This window comes from Cibotium barometz, chromosome 20, assembly GCF_041138505.1.
Source record: "Cibotium barometz isolate CiBa-2024 chromosome 20, ASM4113850v1, whole genome shotgun sequence".
Lineage (NCBI taxonomy): Eukaryota > Viridiplantae > Streptophyta > Polypodiopsida > Cyatheales > Cibotiaceae > Cibotium > Cibotium barometz.
Window position 1 is genome coordinate 18,586,067 of NC_141065.1, and position 19,400 is coordinate 18,605,466.

The 19,400-nt window shown below is 44.6% G+C and overlaps 1 protein-coding gene across 2 annotated transcripts in view; it reads left to right on the forward strand.

The window, feature by feature from the left end:
* The window catches only part of FIP37 (FKBP12 interacting protein 37), a 94,760-nt gene that overhangs the window by 14,262 nt on the left and 61,098 nt on the right, over positions 1 to 19,400 (forward strand). For both annotated transcript variants that reach the window (XM_086814533.1, XM_086814532.1), the window contains 6 exons: positions 7,949 to 8,010; positions 16,895 to 16,962; positions 17,184 to 17,220; positions 17,940 to 18,027; positions 18,198 to 18,262; positions 18,984 to 19,061. In XM_086814533.1, coding sequence (XP_086670659.1) covers positions 7,949 to 8,010; positions 16,895 to 16,962; positions 17,184 to 17,220; positions 17,940 to 18,027; positions 18,198 to 18,262; positions 18,984 to 19,061 — 398 coding nt within the window. The remainder of the gene's footprint in view (positions 1 to 7,948; positions 8,011 to 16,894; positions 16,963 to 17,183; positions 17,221 to 17,939; positions 18,028 to 18,197; positions 18,263 to 18,983; positions 19,062 to 19,400) is intronic.

A 19,400-nucleotide genomic window follows, 5' to 3' on the forward strand; every position in this document is an offset into this window, starting at 1 on the left:
CGCAACCCCCCCCCCCCCCCCCCCCCCCCCCCCCTTCCCCCTCACCAATTCTCATCGAGATCCCTTCCCATATCTTTGCCCTCAGCTAGCTCCATTGCGAAGTTAACACAATAGTCCCGTGCTTTACATGACTTACAAGTACGGGAGTTAAAGCTTTAGATGCAGGCGGCAGCTCGCGTTGTTGTCAGAGAGGAGGAACAAAGACAACATGTGGAGTATGAATGCTTTCTTACAGCTCTCGATGCCAAGGATGGTACCGGATGCTTCCTTGACTCATCTCCACGAGAAGGTGAATTTTAGTGACTATAATGGTAAACTTGATCCCACATCTTTGTACTCATGGATTCATCTTTCTGAGGCTTATTTTGCTACTGGTAGCAAGTCTGATGTGGAAAAAGTTGTGTTAAGTAGCCTCTACATAGAGGGGGAAGCTATATCTTGGTTGACACATTGGGCCCAAGAAAATTCCCAATTTCGGGTTGCTGCCCACTACGAATGGGACCATTTTGTCACTGATCTCAAGAAGCGGTTTCTACCACCTCACTATCTTTAGCGGCTCGAGGATGAGTTTAGGGGGATTGCGCTAGAGCATGCAACCGGTCCTCCAATTTGCTAGTAGTCACTCACCTGACTTTATAGTTGCCAAAATCAGAAGAGGACAATAAAGGGCAATTCTTGTATGGTTTAGATATGCAAATCCAATGGGATGTGCTTATGTTTGAACCACCGACCTTCGAACGGGTACTAGCCCTCACGCAAAGTGCCAAGATGAAGTACAATGGTGGAAAGCCCAAGACCTCCTAGCTCATAGCGCCCCAAGGTAGCACCTGGTTGGTGCGGTAAGGGCCACAACCAAACGGGGTCTTCCCTAGGACAGGACATGGGAGCCTCTGGCTCCAAGAACTCAATTAATGCGCCAAAATTTACTCTAGACTAGAAAGTGCAAGCAAGCAAGACAGGTGGTAAGCTCAGCCAAGATGAGGAGAACCAATACAAGGAGGGGTGATACTTTTATTGTCATACAACAAGGCATACTTCTAGGGCGTGCGTGAAGATAACCCTTGCCCAAACCACACCACCAACCTTGATCGCATCCATGGTGAGTCATGCTCCCACACCGACTCCCCAGGATGTCCCGAGTTCTTCAAATCCCACGGTTGGCACCATTGTTAGCCGAGAGCTCGAAGATAAGGAGAAGGGTACCCAAAACCAGGAGTATGAGCACAATGAGTTGATTAAGACCTTTGGCTACATAGGTGGCAAGAGGGTCGTTGTCTTGTTTGATAGTGGCAGCACAGAGGATGTGATCACGGAACATGCGGCTCAGTGGGCCTGCTTCCCACTAACTTTTGTAGACAAACATGTTGAGGATTTTGGCACAGGAATGACCATGAACATCAAGTTTGAGGTTCATAGTGCTAAGTTAGTTATCTAGGGTACATAATTTGTGCGAGATGTTATGGTTGCCCTTCTTATAGGAGCATACATAATCTTAGGGATTCTTTGGTTTCATAAATTTCACCCTGATAATGACTGGGAAGAGCACACTTTTTGGATTTTCCAGAACGTGTTCAAAGCCCAGGTTATCATCAAGTGTGAACCAGGCATCCCTAACTTTCCTCTCATTAGCCACATGCAGGCTAAATGAGAATTGAGGAAAGACCCACAATCTATGCTCAGACCGCCCAGACTATTACGAGTGCTTCAGAGAAGTGCCAGGCTCTCCTTGACCGATTCCATAAGATTTTCTTTCGAGACAATCTCCCTTCCAAGCTCCTCCTGTCTAGACCGGAGGATTGGAAGGTTGATCTCCTCCGAGGCTCGTATCCATCGAGTAAGTTTCCATATCACCTGAGCAAGGCTATGTAATCGAGTTGGACCGCCAACTCCATGAATTGTTGCAATCGGGGTTCATATGCTCTAGTGTGTTTCTGTTTGTAGCACCGATCCTTTTTGTCAAGAAAAAGGATGCATCTTTTAGACTTTGTGGATTATCGTGCTCAGAACAAGTTGACAGTGAAGAGCAAGTTCCCGATACCTCTGACTGACTATATTCTAGAGAGGTTGAATGGAGCCAAGGCGTTTTCAAAGCTTGACCTAACGTTTGGATACTATTACGTATGGATCGTGAAAGGGGACATTCCCAAGAGAACCTTTTGCACTAAACGGGCCGACTACGAGTTTGTGTGGTCATGTCCTTGGGATTGACAAACGCACCGCAACATTTAATCGCATAGGATGATGCATGCGTTCAAGGACTTGATCAGAAAGTGTCTTCATTTTCTTGGATGGCATACTAGTTTTTCTTGCTACAGTCGAGCAACACGACATTGACGTCGAAAAAGTGATGAAGTTGCTGGCAAGCAACAGTCTTTATGTCAATGAAAAGAAATCAGAGTTTTATTTATTGGAGGTACATTACCTTGGGTATATGATAAGTGCCGAAGACATCCAACAAGATCCCGCCAAAGTGCTACTATGAAGTATTGGATTTGGCAAGATGGAGAGCTAGACTCATGCACACACAATGCTCAATGACAAGAACACAAGGGTGTAGAGTGTGAGAGAATGGCAAGGTAGAAATTCTGAATTGGGAGATTCCAGAAATAGCGTACGATGTATGGTTGTTTGTGGGGATTTGCCAGGCATATTCCACCCACATTGACAAGTTCTCCAACCTCTCTGAAGCTCTCATAGATTTGCTCAAAGGAGTCGAGACCAGTAGGCAATGCATCTGCATGATCCCCGTGGAATGAGGCTTTCAAGGACGTCAAGGTTGCTTTATCTGAGGCCCCTTGTTTAGCTCTTGCCTCGTGGGATGATACATTCCAGGTAATCACTGATGCACGTAACAACACTATTGGAGTTGTGTTACAACAGAATGGTCATCCAGTTGCTTACATGTCACGTAAGATTATTCCTATAGAAAAGAATTACTTGGTCTATGATTGGGAACTCTTAGCTGTAATCCAAGCCCTAAAGCATTGGAAATTTTTTCTTTATGGCCACGACTTTGAGTTTCACATGGATCATTAGGCTATGTGCTGGCTTTAGACGATGCCGAGTGCTCAATGGAGTGACTGACAGCACCGCGGGAGTCAAATTTTCCAGCAGTTTAGTGGCATGATTGAGTATCTTCCAGGCAAGGTCCTTCCAGGAAAGGAACAATTTCCTACATCCAATCCACTCGGATGGAGCTCGCTGGTGCAAGATTGGGCGAAATGAAGCACAAGAACACGGATTTTGATGAATTCGGTACTTAGTGGGAACAAGCCAGAGGACCATGCCATTTCTTGATATGAGATGGTTGGCTGTTATACAAAAGGCAACTCTGTGTCTTGAAGCAGTTTCGGGCAACAATTCTCCAAGATGTCCATGGCACCATTACTGGTGGCATAGGGGCATGAACTCAACGTTGGAGAAAATCGAGAGGCAATTTTATTGGCCCAAAATGAGGCTGGACGTGTTCACTTATGTGTTACATTGTCCTATTTGTCAAAAAAGGTGAAAGCGTCACATGGGAAGAAAGTGGATTTGCTACAAGCACTACCTATCCCTGATGACTCTTTCCAAGATATCTAACAAATCTGCCTCCTAGTTTGGGTAAGCGACACACACAATGTTTGACGGTTATTGATTGTTTGAGCAAATTTGTTATGCTTATTTTATGCAAGGCTAATGTAATTGCTGAAGACGTTGCCAAGCTGTATATCTGGCATTGGTACCCTATAGGTGGCATACTTAGGACCATTGTATTAGATTGCGTTGCCAGGTTTACCAGTCATTTTTGGAGGGCATTGTTTGATAATTTTGTTACGAATTAAATTTTTTCTAGTGCGTTCCACCCACAGACGAATGGCTAGACGAAGATTTACAATCAATTGGCACTCGACGTGTCGAAGTGTTATGTCCATGATCCAGGGTGAGTGGGAACAATTTTTGCCTTTGGTTCAAGCTGTTTTGAATGCCTCTTTTCTTCAGCTCTTGGCAGGACTCCATATGAGAGCGTTGGAAGACCGTTCCAGCCTTTATCGACTAGGACATTGTCTTCAACGTTCGACGCTAACCGCGTGACGGAGACTTACCGAGAGATTTTGGAGTCTATGAAAGACAAGTTGGCCAAAGCGCAGGAGGCTTATTCTTGGCAGGCCAACAAGGCAAAAGGGACGAGAAATTCGATTGGGTTTATCTCAGGATTATGAAACAAAGATTGAAACTGGTGGGCAAGCGATGCCAAAGTTATCATTTCGGAGTTTCAGACCTTTTCCCATTTTGAAGAAGATCAATGAGGTGTCTGTGCTGAAGTTACCTTCCAGTTGGACCATGCATGATGTGTTTCATGTTGCTTGGTTGAAGCACTATGCTAAACCTCTTTCCATAGATGTTCGAGATGAACTAGAACTTGATATCATATCGACGAAGCCGAAGTGATGGTTTCAGAACAGATCCTTTTGCGCCGCTTCAAGCGCGGCACCAGTTGCGAAGAGTGTCAATTTCTCGTGGAGTTTCGGGATAGAGGGATGTATGAAGCAATTTGGCTTGACAAGATTTTCTTTAAAAATTATCTAGCATTATTGACGGACTATTTGGAGGCTATGCAACTTCCGTCAAGTTAAGCAGAAGGTGATGTCACATGCATCCTGCACTTGGATGCCACGTGGCATATTTCTACAGTAGTGTAGGGCCTAGAATGGTTACTAGCCCCTTGTGAGCCCTATTCCGGGATGAGTCAACCAGGGATCCATTTGAGAGGCCATGGTCAGGTGTACAAGTCCCGTACATGTTCATGGTAAGGTGTCCATGTCCCGCACTTAGGGTCGCCCTTTGGAATGTTGTAGAGGTGTACCGGGCCTTGCCTGGGACACTAGATCTAGGAGTCAGAGTCTTGTTGCATGTATGAGGGCATCTAGGCAAAGGGGAGGCTCTATGGGCCACCCCATAAGGCTTGAAGGCCTTGCCTACAAGGAAGGGCTACCCTAGGGGCCATGCAAGTCCCCATGCCCAAGCAACCAGCCCATAGGAGGGCTTGGCAGCAAGTTGGCAGCCTGTAAGGGGCACACAACCCCAGTTGGCCAGCATCAGGCCAGTCGGTCAGCCAATGAGCCACATGTGTCAAAAGGCGCCTGCTTTATTGGTGTTTATTGAAGTCGTGGAGCAGCAGAAACAGCCTGACAGCCACTAGAGCAAAACGACCATGTGAGTACTATTTAAACGATAGGCAGCCTAAGGCATGGTTACCTTATTCTTCTACAAGTGCTAGAGTCTCTAGGCCAGGACAGCCAAGGTATTGCTCTTTGCAAGGTGGTTGAAGTAGGTCAAGGGCAGAGGTAACACTCAGCCAAGATCATCTTAGTAGAAGATCACTTGAGTCCTGGTATTTCCAGCCCAAGTCAGTCTTTTTCTACACATTCAATAAAGCAAATACACCATCCTTGGTAGGGCCCGTGACATTGGTATCAGAGCATCGGGCTCAACAAGGTTAAGTGCTGAAAGTGTCCCAGGAAGGTGCATAGGTCCAAGGAGAGTAACACAGCTAGGGTAGACATCCCATGGGGCTAGTTGGTGTGAGCAGAACCCAAGGGAATGGCAGCCCCGAGGGTCGGATGCTATTTGGGGCACACCAAGGAAGGCTCTCAGGAAAACGGTTCCAAGGGGGTGGAGTGAGGATGCCATTATCAACTTCGGGAAGGAGACCAATGTACAGGGCATGAAGGCAAGGGGACAAAGTGGAATAGATGCACGGATCTCAACGCTAGATCTGGAGTGGAGTGAGAGACATGGCAAGGTTTTTAGTGAAAAGGTTGCGAAGAAGCAAAGATGAAAAGTTTGAGAGTCCATGATTAGACATAGGGATGATGACAGTCATTTAATATCAAAGGTTGGAATCCCGTCATCAAATTTAGCAAGAGGGGTTGTCATGTGCACACATGGACATGGTTGTTTTCTAGGCTAATCCTTGATTAGGTAAGGGGTTGTTCTCCATCTGTTTGGATCACCTCCAAGCCGGGTAGTGTGTGCTTCTTGGGCTCATCCTCCAGAATTTTCTCCTTACTTGGGAACTCTGTCAGCAGTACCACTTCCTTTCTTGAAAGCTTTCCAGCATCTTTGGACCCCCCCTCCTGTTGAGCATCCTCTATGGATGGACTTACCACTGTATGTGCTGCCTTTCCTGCTTGGATCTTTTGTCGGCAAGCTGCCAACTGGCTCTTCAATGGCTGAATAATCTCCTCATCCCTCTCTATCCTATATGGTTCCACTATGCTCTTGCAGAGATTGATGTTGGTGGACCATGTTTTCTCCCAAGAAACCAAGAGCACTTTGACTCTACGGAAACTCCATGTCTACACATGTATATGTCACATACGTATGGTTAAGGACTAGGCGAAGGTATGATTCATCCCTGCACGATGGAGGAAGTATGGGTGTAGCCAATTAGCTTAGGCAAGGAAGCCTACATACCCAGGTATGTAAACTCTTGCCGCCTTGGTTGCTTGCTCTCTCCGCCCTCTACTTGATGCATTTGGTCCTCTTTCTCGCCTTTGGCTGAGTGCCCCTTGCACACACAAGGGCTATCTAGTACAAAATTTGCAAAATGCAGCCTTGATGAAAAAAAAAACACGCAAACTTGAGTGAGTGAAAACATTGATGACGATGGGGTTCTTCACGATGGATCTCCATGCCCTTATGAGAAAAAAATTTCAGCCTTTCTTCCGTCGAAACCCGATGCTCTGATACCAATGTGACAGGGGTGCTTGCAGAAGCGTGTTTATGAATTGATTAATTGTGATTAGCTCCTAATTAGAGACTTAAACCCATGCACAACAAACTTCTTCTTTTTCATTCTCAATACACAGGAGAGAGAGAGATGACCTAATCTACCATGTCATACTAACATGAAGTATATACAATGCTGAATAGAGATACTCAATGGTAGCAGTGCTCATGAGCTCTCAATGGCCCAATGATGACTGACTGATCAATGAATGAATATGACTAAGGCCTAGACTCCTATTTATAATGTCTAATATTGGTAAGTTGGCTACCAAGTCTACCAACCCTAATAAAGTGTCCAACTAAATGTGTTAACACAATAACCTAGTAACTTTGTCCACGCTTGGTTGCTCATTGGACGCTTGGACAATATTACACTGAATTGGCACAATAGCCCTTACAAACACATGAATCAGGCCATGTACTCGACCTCTGAGTTGGCCAATAGGTAGAAGCATGTCCACGTCACACTCATGAGAGTATGCACATGACAGTTCTCTTGAACTGCTATAAAAGGGAATATTGTTCTCCATCTCACAATTTTTAGAGCTCACCAATCTGAGGGCAATGGTGAGGGCAACGCAACAAGCGATTTGGAGAACTTGGAAGTGATTTGTAAGTGGATAACATCTGGCTGAGCACTGTCATCTAACAACAATGGTGAGGTGAGATCGGGAGATCTTTACTTTGGGTTGCATTTTGTAGTTGAACATTTAGTTGTAACATTTTTGTATATGAAATGTAGAGTAGGATTTAGGTCTATTTGTGAGTGTGCTTGTGTTTGGATTCCGCTGCCCTCTTCTCTCTTTTTGATAACACAAAGCCCAAGTAGTTTAGTGAAGGGCTCCATGTTCTTTATCACACATGAAGGCCTTTTAGTGAGGGCTTGGCTAGCATAGATGTGATGAACTAAGGAGTCAGTAGAGAAACAAAGACGCTACATATGTAAATGCTAATGGTGCTAAGCAAGTGTGAAGGGGCTTCAACTTGACCAAAATGTAAGGTGGCCTTCATCTTGTCTCTAGCTCTGGAAGACACCCATTTTGTTTAATATGCCTTTTGGGTTTACTTGTAGTTAGTGTTTGGAGCATACTGGATTTAGATTCTGAATGGTTTATACAATGCGTTTGTAAGCATATAATGGGGGATTTCATGTTGTTTTGGGGGTTGGTGACAGCTGCTAAACGGATCTTTGGTGACCTCGAGGACGATGATGAAGAATTGTTTCCTCCAAAAAAGGTCCACACTATATGTCCTCGCCATTTCAAGTTGCAAAGTTCACTTTAAATGCACTTAATGGAGTCTACTTTTTGTATTGATGTGTATCATTGCAACCTTAATGATGGGTAAAAGAGTTTAAAGGCTTTTTCCCTCACTGTGTCTAGTGACCAGTCATAGAATTCATGGTTGGGGCTAATGACATTGAGGTAGGTTACATGGAAGATAATGTGGTTTCTATATTCTCATTAAATAGGAACATTACAAAGAGAAATCAATATGAATGAAGTGATTTTTGTTGGGGGACAGTAGAATATCATATCATGTGCTAGGTTTCGAAGTCGCGGTTGACCTGGGGATTGTGGTGCAATAGCCACTTGGGCAAGGGCCCACCCGATCTGATTGAAATGAGCTTTGAGCCGGCATTTCTCATTGAAGTTTTCAACTTGATTCTGCCTAGTTGTTTGACTTAGCAGCCAGCAAACACATGATCAACTCAAAATAGAAGTTTACGCAATTCAACAGACCAGTAAGAGAATCATAGGAATTGCAAATAATAAGATGTGCCAATTCTAAACAAAGGTCCAAAATAGCAGTCTAGAGTCATGTGATAGTGATGAGGTTTGCAACAGAGTGTTTTGTTCTATGAGCAGGCTCAATATGCTTGGAGGAATTGAACACAGGTGAATACATTTTGAAGCTTCTATTCTGTTTTTGAAGAAAAGTTCAATCTTCTTGTAAACTGAAAGTCTTTTTGGCATGGATCTTGCCAAGTCTTTTTGTAAGTCTTCACATAGACCGTGCCCAAGAAACGTTTGACATAGAAACCCCTTGAGGACCAGGGTCAAGAACATCGCATGACCGCGATGGATTGTGGCTAGGGACTCACCACTCATCCGTAGGTTCAGTACCTCGAACCACCCTCGAGCCTGAGGTCAGATTGCCATGAACTTGCCAGTAACCGATGACCTCAACCTGATGTCCCATACCACCAAGCTGAATCCTTCGTTGACAGCTCCATGGCCGAGAGATCCTGCACACTCCTTGGTAACCCAAGGCTATGGCGTGGCTACTTGATCTCGTGTCTAATAAGTGACCCCAAGTCACTTATATAGTAATAACCTAGCTATAAGTGGCCTGCTTTTATAAAGCTTTCTTGCTTTATTTATAAGCTTCTAGCCATTATTAGCTCCTAGATATTATTATTTGCCCGTAGCTATTATTTCCAATCCCACGGCCAATCCAAACCTCCTCTTGCTAGCGCCCTTAGCCTACGTGTGAACCCTCCAGGTCCCCACGTCCTTGGATCCAAATCATAGGTTAAAACTTAATCCTAACCCTAATCTTGGGTTAGTCTAGGTGTTCCCCACCCTAGCCCTAGGCCGGTCGGGACGTAACATAGTTCCCCCCTTAATTTAATTTGTGTCCTCGCGAATGCATTAAGAGAATAAGATTTTTGTAAGAAAACCTTTAGATCCGAACACCCATCATAGCATCTACTCAAGTCTACTGACTCTTATCCAAGCTAGTGTAAGACTCCCCTTGCACAACTTGCTATAAAGATTCAATTGCTTACTTCATAGTACACCACGAGGAACATGCAATTGCAAACGTGACAATTTCACCAGAACCATCCAAGGACAACATGTCTGTCATACCAAATGGTATCTTGCATTAGTTGTCGGCAAATACTAGTCCACTTAATGCACCACCAAGTCCAAGTGTCATGTACCTCTAGTACAATATTCCAATCACAAAATCTCCCCTATCCAATCCTCATCTAGACTAAATAGAGATCATAAATCCAAACTCTTAGGAGTCATCTATCATGCTTTGAGCCATCCCGTGGAAGATAATCATTCCAGATGCCCATTAATCCATGATTAGCTTGTTATCCCTTGGAACATAACCGTTGCGGATATCCATTACTCTTTGTGTAACTCGAATAGTTTATCATACCACTGGTTCTTTGACTCCCCTAAATTGGGAATGAACATGTACTCATGTAGAGGCCCTACTTCCAAAAGCAAACAAGGAAGTATAACCTAATATGTGGGGTTACATCCACTGTTGAGCGATCCTGAATCTTGAATACGCAACCTGGTCTTAGACACTTAGTCCTAGACAGAGAAGTTTCAAAAAATATGGCACTAAAGAGAGAATTTAACAAAGGGCTTAATCATATCCCTACAAAACCGTATAACAAACAAAAAGTTGTTGAGGCTTGGGTTCAATTTTACTCTGTTGTGTCATGATACCCTTTATTTGACATCAAAAATGGGTTTTTATTGAAGTAGTCGCGTATTAAAATGTTTTGCTGTGCACACACATGGGTTTAAAGTTTAAACCAACCCCTCCGTTGTGCGCTAACCAGCCTGCATACAGTCCCTTTTTCCTTGTGCTCATACCAACTTTTCCTCCACGCCTACATGCTTTATTTCTAGTTATCCAGTCTACCAACATTAAGGGCAAATTCAGGACATCCCCAAAAGCTAGCATGGGTAAGGTTATGACAAGAGTGCTTTTCTCCTTATCTCTATCCTTAGCACATCCATGCAAAGCTCCATGGCTTTCGTGCCAAAAGTGGCAGGCAAAAGCACTTTCTTCTGCACTTCCCATGTCATCTCCTCAATTCCCAGGTCCATGGGTTCTCTCCTTGTCAGACTCAAGCTCTGATACCAGTGTAAGGTCTTCACATTGTAGCATGCAATAGGTTGATTGTTTGAACGCACAACAAAGCCTTCTTTATACCCGTGAGTTCATGCAATTCCACCTTGAGAGAGAAGAGAAGAAAGAGAGAGAGAAGATAGATAGTTGACACAGTATTGGGTCCCAATTACCCACTTAAGGCCCAACACCCCCCCCCCCCCCCCCCCCCCCCCTCCTCTTACAAGGAGTATTTGCTTATATTTCTTTGGAAAACTTTGTACAATGAGTATGAAAGATGATTGAGTTCTGCCAAACGCAAGGACGGAGTAGACCGAACTTAGGGTGAACCATTTGCTCTATTCCAAGCTCCTTTGAATAGCTCTTCGATGACCACTATGCAAACCCAAAACCAAAGGATGCACATACACTGGCTGAATGCTGAAGAATGCTCTTCACGGAGGCCTTGGGAACTGTAGCACACTAAAGTGCTGCTTTGCTGAATGTATGCACAAGGCCAGAGGGCTCTAGGCACACATATTGCTCTTCACTGCTTGTAGATGATTTTATGAATGATGGTTTATGCTGAGAACTAGGCAACTGCTTATATATGGACTGATGCTGTTGGTCGGTTCACTACATACTGTTAGCCTATTTTGTTTGGACAAATAATGCCTTTTGGCTAGCATTTAATGCTGTGCATGTTTTCGATGCTGTCCATTATGTTTGGCCGACTCTAGGGGCATACCCGACTGTAGCCTGTAAGCAGTTTATGCTGGCCGACTGAAGCATGTTTGCTTCTTATGCTGTCGCTCAGCTGCTGAGGGCTGACGATTGGACACAAACCTTTTCTAATGGCTGGTCATGTTGCCTAGCATGCCGCATGGGCATGGGCTGGCCTTTGCGGCTGGCCTTTGGCTGGCCCATAGGCATGCTTAATCTGCATCTTGCCTCTACTTGCTTGCTAATGCACTTTCTAAAGCTAAGGCTGACTTCTACATGAACTTATCTGATAAATTCTCCAAGTGGGTAAGAGGATTGACACATGTATCGAATAATGCTCTCCAAAAATTTGAAGTGACTTGTCTTCATGCCCTTGAGCAGATCTGTAAGAGGTGTCGCAAGGTTGGAAAACTTGTCCATATGGGAACTGTATGCTTGGCAGAGACCTACAAAAGAGCGGATCTCTTGAGCATTTTTGGGAACATCCAATTTGAGAATTGCCCTTATCTTTTCAGGGTTGAGCTAATCCCGTCTGCATTGATAACATATCCGAGATGATGAATTTCTTTTACTCCAAATTCACTCTTTTTTGCATTGATGTAGAGCGCATTGTCTCGCAAATGTTGCAAGACCTTTTCAAGATCCTGCTCATGCTACTCTGCAATAGCAGAAAAGATGAGTATAAGATGAACATGCACTTTTCAAGAGCTCCATAATGACCGGAGATATCATCTTGTTAAATGTCACCGCCGGTGCATTGGTGAGGCCGAATGGTATCACTACAAAGTGAGACAAGTAGCCTCACACTTGTCATTTCAGCTATTGTGTGGCTCTCCACTTGTCATCATAGCCTTCTCTTTCCATTTTCACTCATGGGAGCCCCAAATCTACAAATTGGAGCCCTCTCTCTTCATTAAGAGAGGCTTTCTTGCTACACACTAGCCTCTGCCACCGTTACAAGCTGCCCTAATGATGGCTACTCTCTTTCTCTCTCTCTTGAAGGCTTCCCATGAAGAATACCGGCTGTTGGGGACTGTTTTGGAGGCTTCCATCGTGAAGAAATACTGATGGCAAGGGTATTTAATCATTTATTATGATTTCTAGCCATTGTACTTGTTGTACCAGTCCTTGTACTTGCCATACCAGCCACTGTATTGGCTGTACAAGCCCTTGTACCTACTGTACCAGCCCTTGTACTGGCTGTACCAGCCCTTGTACTCGCTGTACCTACTGTACTAGCCACTGTATTGGCTGTACTAGCCCTTGTACCAGCTGTACCAGCCGCTGTACCTACTGTACGGGCTGAATGGAGAGCTGAACCTGTTGTACCATCTCTATTGCATGAAGACCCTTGGTTTTTGGCTATGCGGGTCTAAAGCGAACAAGCCATCAGATACTGCATCTCGATAAACCCCAACTCTCACGTGTAAACTGATATCTCGGGTACCTAGGTAGATGAGTGGCTGGCCCATCTCTTGGGGATCTACCTACTAGTGTGAAACTCAGGTATGCATGATCGGCTGCTATGCCAATGGGCCTACTGCAAATCGTGAAACCCCGCACATCAGGTATCAATGAAGGAGATCCCATCAAGTAGTCCACTGTGCTCGCTCCCCCTTTAGAGTTCCAGTGTGTGAGAGCATCTGATCCTTGCCATCTCGATAAGCCATTGTATATGACCAACCCATGTGCACTCCCGAGTGCCATAATCTGTAATCTCCCCCTCATCTTGTGCTGATCTCTGCAACCCTACATCCTCTGCTGTGATCTCCCTGTACATAGCCTCTTGAGTATCATACAACTATGTCTACTCTGTGCGTGTACGTGCATTAAAGTCTCCCAACAGTAATATGTCTCCCATGCTGGCAAACCTCATGATATCATCATATAGTGGTATATAGGGCGACTCTCCTGATGGTGCAAACCTAGAGTGGGCTGGGGGAAAGTAGCATACCGCCACATATAGCTCGCGGAGCCCCTCTCTACATATTCGGATCCACATGTACCTCGCATCTGCATCTCTATGTACCACATGTATTTTGCCACGAAGCTCCTCCCTGTAAAGTATTGCCACTCCTCGAGATCCTTTGGTACCTCCCATTGTGCGTGGCTGAGGGCAGAAAACTGATTCCCATCTATAACCCTGGACGTCAGGAAGCCTCTTGTTTGTGCCCTGATGGGTCTCCGTATACATAGCAATATCACTGTGTCTGAAAGTATCCTCAAAGTATCCTGCATCTTTTCTAAGGGCTCCGTTGCAATTCCACACCGTGAATCACAAGGTCTCATAGGCCGCGCACCGTCAAGCGGGCCTCCTCTCCATAACGATGACTCGGCCATCTTTGTATACCGCCCATTTCCCCTCTTTCCTTGCCTCAAGCACACGCGGCATGTGTTCCTTCCGGTGTGCTATCTGTGCCGGTGTAAGGTCCTCATCCAAATAAATCTTTTCCCCCTTAAGGGCCATCCTTTTGGAGAGGAAGGCCGCCTTCTTCTCCAAGTCACCAAACCTGATGATCAATATCTTCGCCCTGGTTTTATCTCTGCCTACTCGCCATGCTCCAGTAATGGGTACATCAGTGGCTCCAATTTTTTTTGCAAGAGTAGGCGCACAGGTCAAGCCCGCCAGCCTTGCAAGCAGGAGTATTTGCTTATATTTCTTTGGAGAACTTTGTACAATGAGTATGAAAAATGACTGAGGTCTACCAAACGCAAGGATGGAGTAGACCGAACGTAGGCTGAACCATATGGTGTCCCAGCTCCTTTGAATAGCTCTTCGATGACTGCTATGCGAACCCAAAACTGAGGGATGCACATATGCTGGCTGAATGCTCTTCGCGGAGGCCTTGTGAACTGTATCACACTAAAGTGCTGCTTTGCTAAATGTGTGTACAAGGCCGGAGGGCTCTAGGCACACATATTGCTCTTCACTGCTTGTAGATGATTTTATGAATGTTGGTTTATGCTGAGATTCGAGAACTAGGCGACTGCTTATATATGGACTGATGCTGCTGGTCGGTTCACTACATGCTGTCGGCCTGTGTTGTTTGGACAAATAATGCTTTTTGGCTAGCATTTAATGCTGTGCATGTTTCAGATGCCGTTCATCATGTTTGGCCGACTGTAGGAGCATACCGGATTGTAGCCTGTAAGCAGTTTATGCTGAAGCATGTTTACTTCTTATGCTGTCGCGGCCAGCTGCTGAGGGCTGCCAAGACTGGACATAAACCCTTTCTAAGGGCTGGTCATGTTGCCTACTATGCCTCATGGGCATGGGCTGGCCTTTGGCTGGCCCATAGGCATGCTTAATCTGCAACTAGCCTCTACATGCTTGCTAATGCACTTTCTAAAGCTAAGGTTGACTTCTACATAAACCTATCTAATAAATTCTCCAAGTGGGTAAGAGGACTGACACATGCATACTCTGTATGGCTGTGGAGACTGACCTACGTAGCTCGTGCCTGAAATGTCTTGGAGTGGGGCTCACAATGGGGTCATGGCATACGACAAAACATTCCTAAGAAAGGTAATCCTGTTGTATTCATATTGCATTGATGTAGAGCCAGTGTGTCACATAGCACTTTGGTACAAGGTGCATGTGACACACACAGACCGTGCCCAAGAAACATCCGACATAGAAACCTCTTGAGGACCAAGGTCAAGAACATTACATGACCGCGATGGATTGTGGCTAGTGACTCACCACCCATCTGTAGGTTCAGTACCTCGAACCACCTGCGAGCCTGAGGTCAGATTGCCACGAGCCTGCTGGTCACTAGTCACTGATGACCCCAACTTGGCATCCCATACCACCAAGCCGAATCACCTGCTGACAGCTCCATGGCCGAGAAATCTTGCACGCTCATTGGTAACCCAGGCTACCGCATGGCTCTACTTGATCTCGTGTCTAATAAGTGACCCCAAGTAACTTATATAGTAGTAACGTGGCTATAAGTGGCCTACTTTTATTTATAAAGCGCTCTTGCCTTATGTATAAGCTTATAGCCATTATTAGCCCCTAGTTATTATTATTAGCCTGTGGCTATTATTTCCAATCCCATGGCTGCCTGCCTTACAGGGAGTATAGAGATTACATCAGAGGGAGAGGGGGGAAGAACTGCATGAGGTATAACCCAGCAAGCATTGATTAGTATATACTTTAAAGAAGGGGCCCTTAATGTCTTAGAGAGAGACGCCACGTGGACATGGTCAGCCGGCTTAGAGGCAAGATTAGAGGTCGGATAGTAACCATGCAGAAGGCCCAGGAGCTGTCCGGACATCCTTAGACCAGGCGCTCCAGTGTAAAGCCAGTTGCCACAATTGGCAGCCAGCTGACTAACCCTAGATGAACCAACCAGCCCTAAAAGGAAACAATAAATGAGCGGCTGAGGGGTCACACGAGGGCATTCTGTGCTAGATTGCAGCGCTAGTACCCCGAGGCCGCAAGGGTGAGTTGAGGATCAGGAGGAGTTCTTAAAACAAGATTCAGCCCCCTAATTAACGCTAATCACTCAAACTAAACAAGAGGCTGCATATTGCCAAAAGGTGATTATATACAACAATGAACTTGGATCTAGACTCAGATTCCAACTCCTATCCTATGTGCGTTAATGCAACATCTGAAAAAGGTTACTGTTCATCGGGTTGTTCCCAGTCTGCTTTGGCTTCCGCATACAGCATCAAGAGGGACCTCTCCCCACCTTGAGATGGCTGTTAATCACCATCAAGGCGCTGTTAGTGCTGTTGCAGGGTGTGACTAAGATCCATACTTATGGCACTTAATTTGGTGGATTTTTGGTGAGTGATTTGTAACTAACATTGTGACAGTGGGCATCAACTTTCAAGCTGTGAGGTTGCTTATGTTCTTCCTTGGGGAGTCTATGGAAATAGATGAATCTCATAGCCGAGTGAGAAGGATCAGAAACTTCTTCATTGCCAGCAGTAGTCTCTGCTATCTAGTGACAACAAGCTCAACGCTCCTTAAAAATTGTTGCTAGGTGCGGGACATTGTCTTTGACCTTGTTAAAAAACCATAGTTACCACGGAACGGGAACGTTCCGGGAACGTCGGATGCTAGAACGGGAGCGGGTCGGGAACGTCGCGGAACGCCACGTCATATGACATGTCAGCATATGACACAAAAAAATGTAACTTTTTGTATACGGATAGCCAAATATGCTTCCTAATATTTGCTCCCCCAAGACATGAACATACATTTCTGCAAGCAAAACAAACGTTCCGCAAAAAAAAAAAATAAAAAAATAAAAAAAATTGCGGAACGTTCCGGCGTTCCGGGAACGTGCCTTCGCCCGGAACGGCGTTCCGGCGTTCCAGGAAGGCGGAACGACGTTCCGTGGTAACCATGTAAAAAACACTCGTGTGGTGGTAGTTTTTTTTTTTTTGGTGAACAGATGTCTTTGAGTATACATTTCCTCTTGTGTGTGCGCATGTGTGTATGTCAAACACACACACTTTTGAAAATGCAATGGAAACGATCTGAAAAGGGTTGCCTGATAAGTTTTGTTTCATTTATCAGATTTATGGAGCTACACTTACAGGAGGTGTTGACCATGCCACTACGACAATCATAAATCTAAGAGCGAGGTACTAAACTTGATGCAGTCTCATTTGGAGTCTCGCCAATGCATGGAAGACTAGGCATTGGCATTCCCAGTTTTATTTTGATCAATAAGACATGCGCGTGTGCACAATCTTGTTAACATGGCACATGCTGCAGCTATCAATGCTCTTTATGTTTTCTCCTCACATGTTATGGTACTTTTATTTCCATTGATCATGATAACATGGCTTTATTGTTATTGTAGTCTAGAAGAGCGGGATGACAAGATATCTTCTCTTCAGGTTGGCCCAGTTTTGCCCTATTGACATTCTGTATGCATTTTATAAATGTCAAGTGCCTGGGTCTGCCTCTTTCCCTGATCCACCGACAGATATGACCTGCAAAACCTGGTCATCTGTCATTTACCTTCCATGTATGGTAATGCAGAAAATGAGGAGGCAGCACCATGGCTACAATCAAGTTGAGCTCTCTGCAGAATTCCATTGGGGTTTATTAATCAGCGACTTGGACACTGTTCCTGAAATTGACAAAGGCTACCAAGGCCCTTGATGTTAGGAAAAGTGCTTGGGTTGGCTCTTTTCCCCAGGGCTTTGGGCTATTGCCAAGGGGAGTTCAATCATAGAATGCATGTCTAACACACAGGGATTGAGCTTGGAAGAATGGTGCATATATGTGCAAAAACCCTTGTATCATAATAAATAAGGGGGTATTATTTGAGGGTTTGTGTGCACAAGAGGGTATAGCAACTCCAAATTTGTCACGTATATCAGGGTATCTCTCAAGTGGACATGCGCATAGGTGGCATCCCGTAAATTTACTAAGAATGCCCCGGGCTACTGCTGGTCACCTTTTTCTGGGAAAAGTGCCTCCACAAGGCACTTTTAAGGGAGTTTTAGTGCTAATAAAAAATCTAGCTCAGTAATCCTTTTCTTTTGGTGCAGTTTGATAGTTGTGCCTGCATACATCATGGGAAATGACCGTTCTTTGCATACCATTGTAGGCCCAAGTTGAACTGGCAAACTTGGAGCTAGAGAGGTGGAGGAAAGCTTTTCAAAATGATTCAATTCTTCCTTCTGGCACAATTCCGGGTAACTTTTTGTTGATTTTACCCTGAAATAGTTTTTTGAAATAATTGCAAAGGAGGAAGTTATTTGTATATTTTGAGGATCAACTTGCTTTAATTAGTATTATTGTCTACGCCTTTTGCCAAGCTTTTTTTTTTGGGTTTTTTTTTTTGGTGGTTTTGATGTTTATGCAGATCCAGAAGTGGTTTTGCAAGTTTTGCAAAAATCCCAGGCTTCAGAAGGACAGTTGAAGGATCAGGTGAGTTTGTTGACATGGTAGTGCTTCATGGCAGGCAGGCTTAGATTTTAATCTGGTTCAAGGTTAGGGTAGTCAGGTGCCAATAAACCACTTATCTCTGTCAGGGTAGACTGAACCCCCACCTGTACGTTTGTACTCAATCCCTGAACCTCAAAACTCTGCACACAAGTACATAAAGTTAGCAGAGGCCATCTTGTAAGCTCACCACCCACAGCCAATGCTCCTCTTGAAGCACCCCCCCACCTCCCACATCATCCATCACCACCACCACCACCATCTCCCCCCCCCCCCCCCCCCCCCCCCCCCCCCCCCCCCCCCCCGAGTAAATACAGAAATAAATATATACAGACACATGTTCACATACACATGCATGCACCCACAAATGCATGTGAGCGCAAATGGGTGCCGCACACAGATATATATGTATACATGCATGTAGTATATATACATATAAAAACATGTATATATTTTATATGTATACATGCATGTAGTGTGTGCATGTGTGCATGTTTTTGTGTACAATACATATATACGGTCCAAGGGTGCAGACTGGCGGGTATAAAACCCTGGTTCATAGCCTGAGAGGCAAAACCCTCCACCACAAGGCTACACATCCATGGACGTCAAAGACGTGTCTCAACATTATGAAGTGATCTTTACATCAAATCAAAACATTGTTTACAGATTGGCTTCTCATTCACCTTTATATCTTCTATTTTAGATTTTCAATGCAAAAAGGAGGGAGGGTGCAATGCTTGTCAAACTTGCAAACAAAGAGCAACAGATTGTCGAGCTGAAGGTTATATTTATACTATCTCTTATTTTTTTTTTAAAATGTTGATATTCAATACAATATTATTTTGAGAAAAATGTTGACAAAACCATGTAATTTACCTCCTTAGTGTGAGTGTCACTAATGCCATGTCTTGAGAAATTTTCCACTGGCCATCTCTAAGGGACTGATGTGGCTGGGCCATTTTTGGACATCAAGGCATATCTGGACAAGAGATGGCTTTATTGACAAGCAAATACAAGAGAAAGCTTTCGCATTTCTGTTTACCCATTTTTCAGTAATACTGAACATGTGATGCTTATCATGTGCAGTCAACATGGCATATAACTTTATTTGATCTTGACG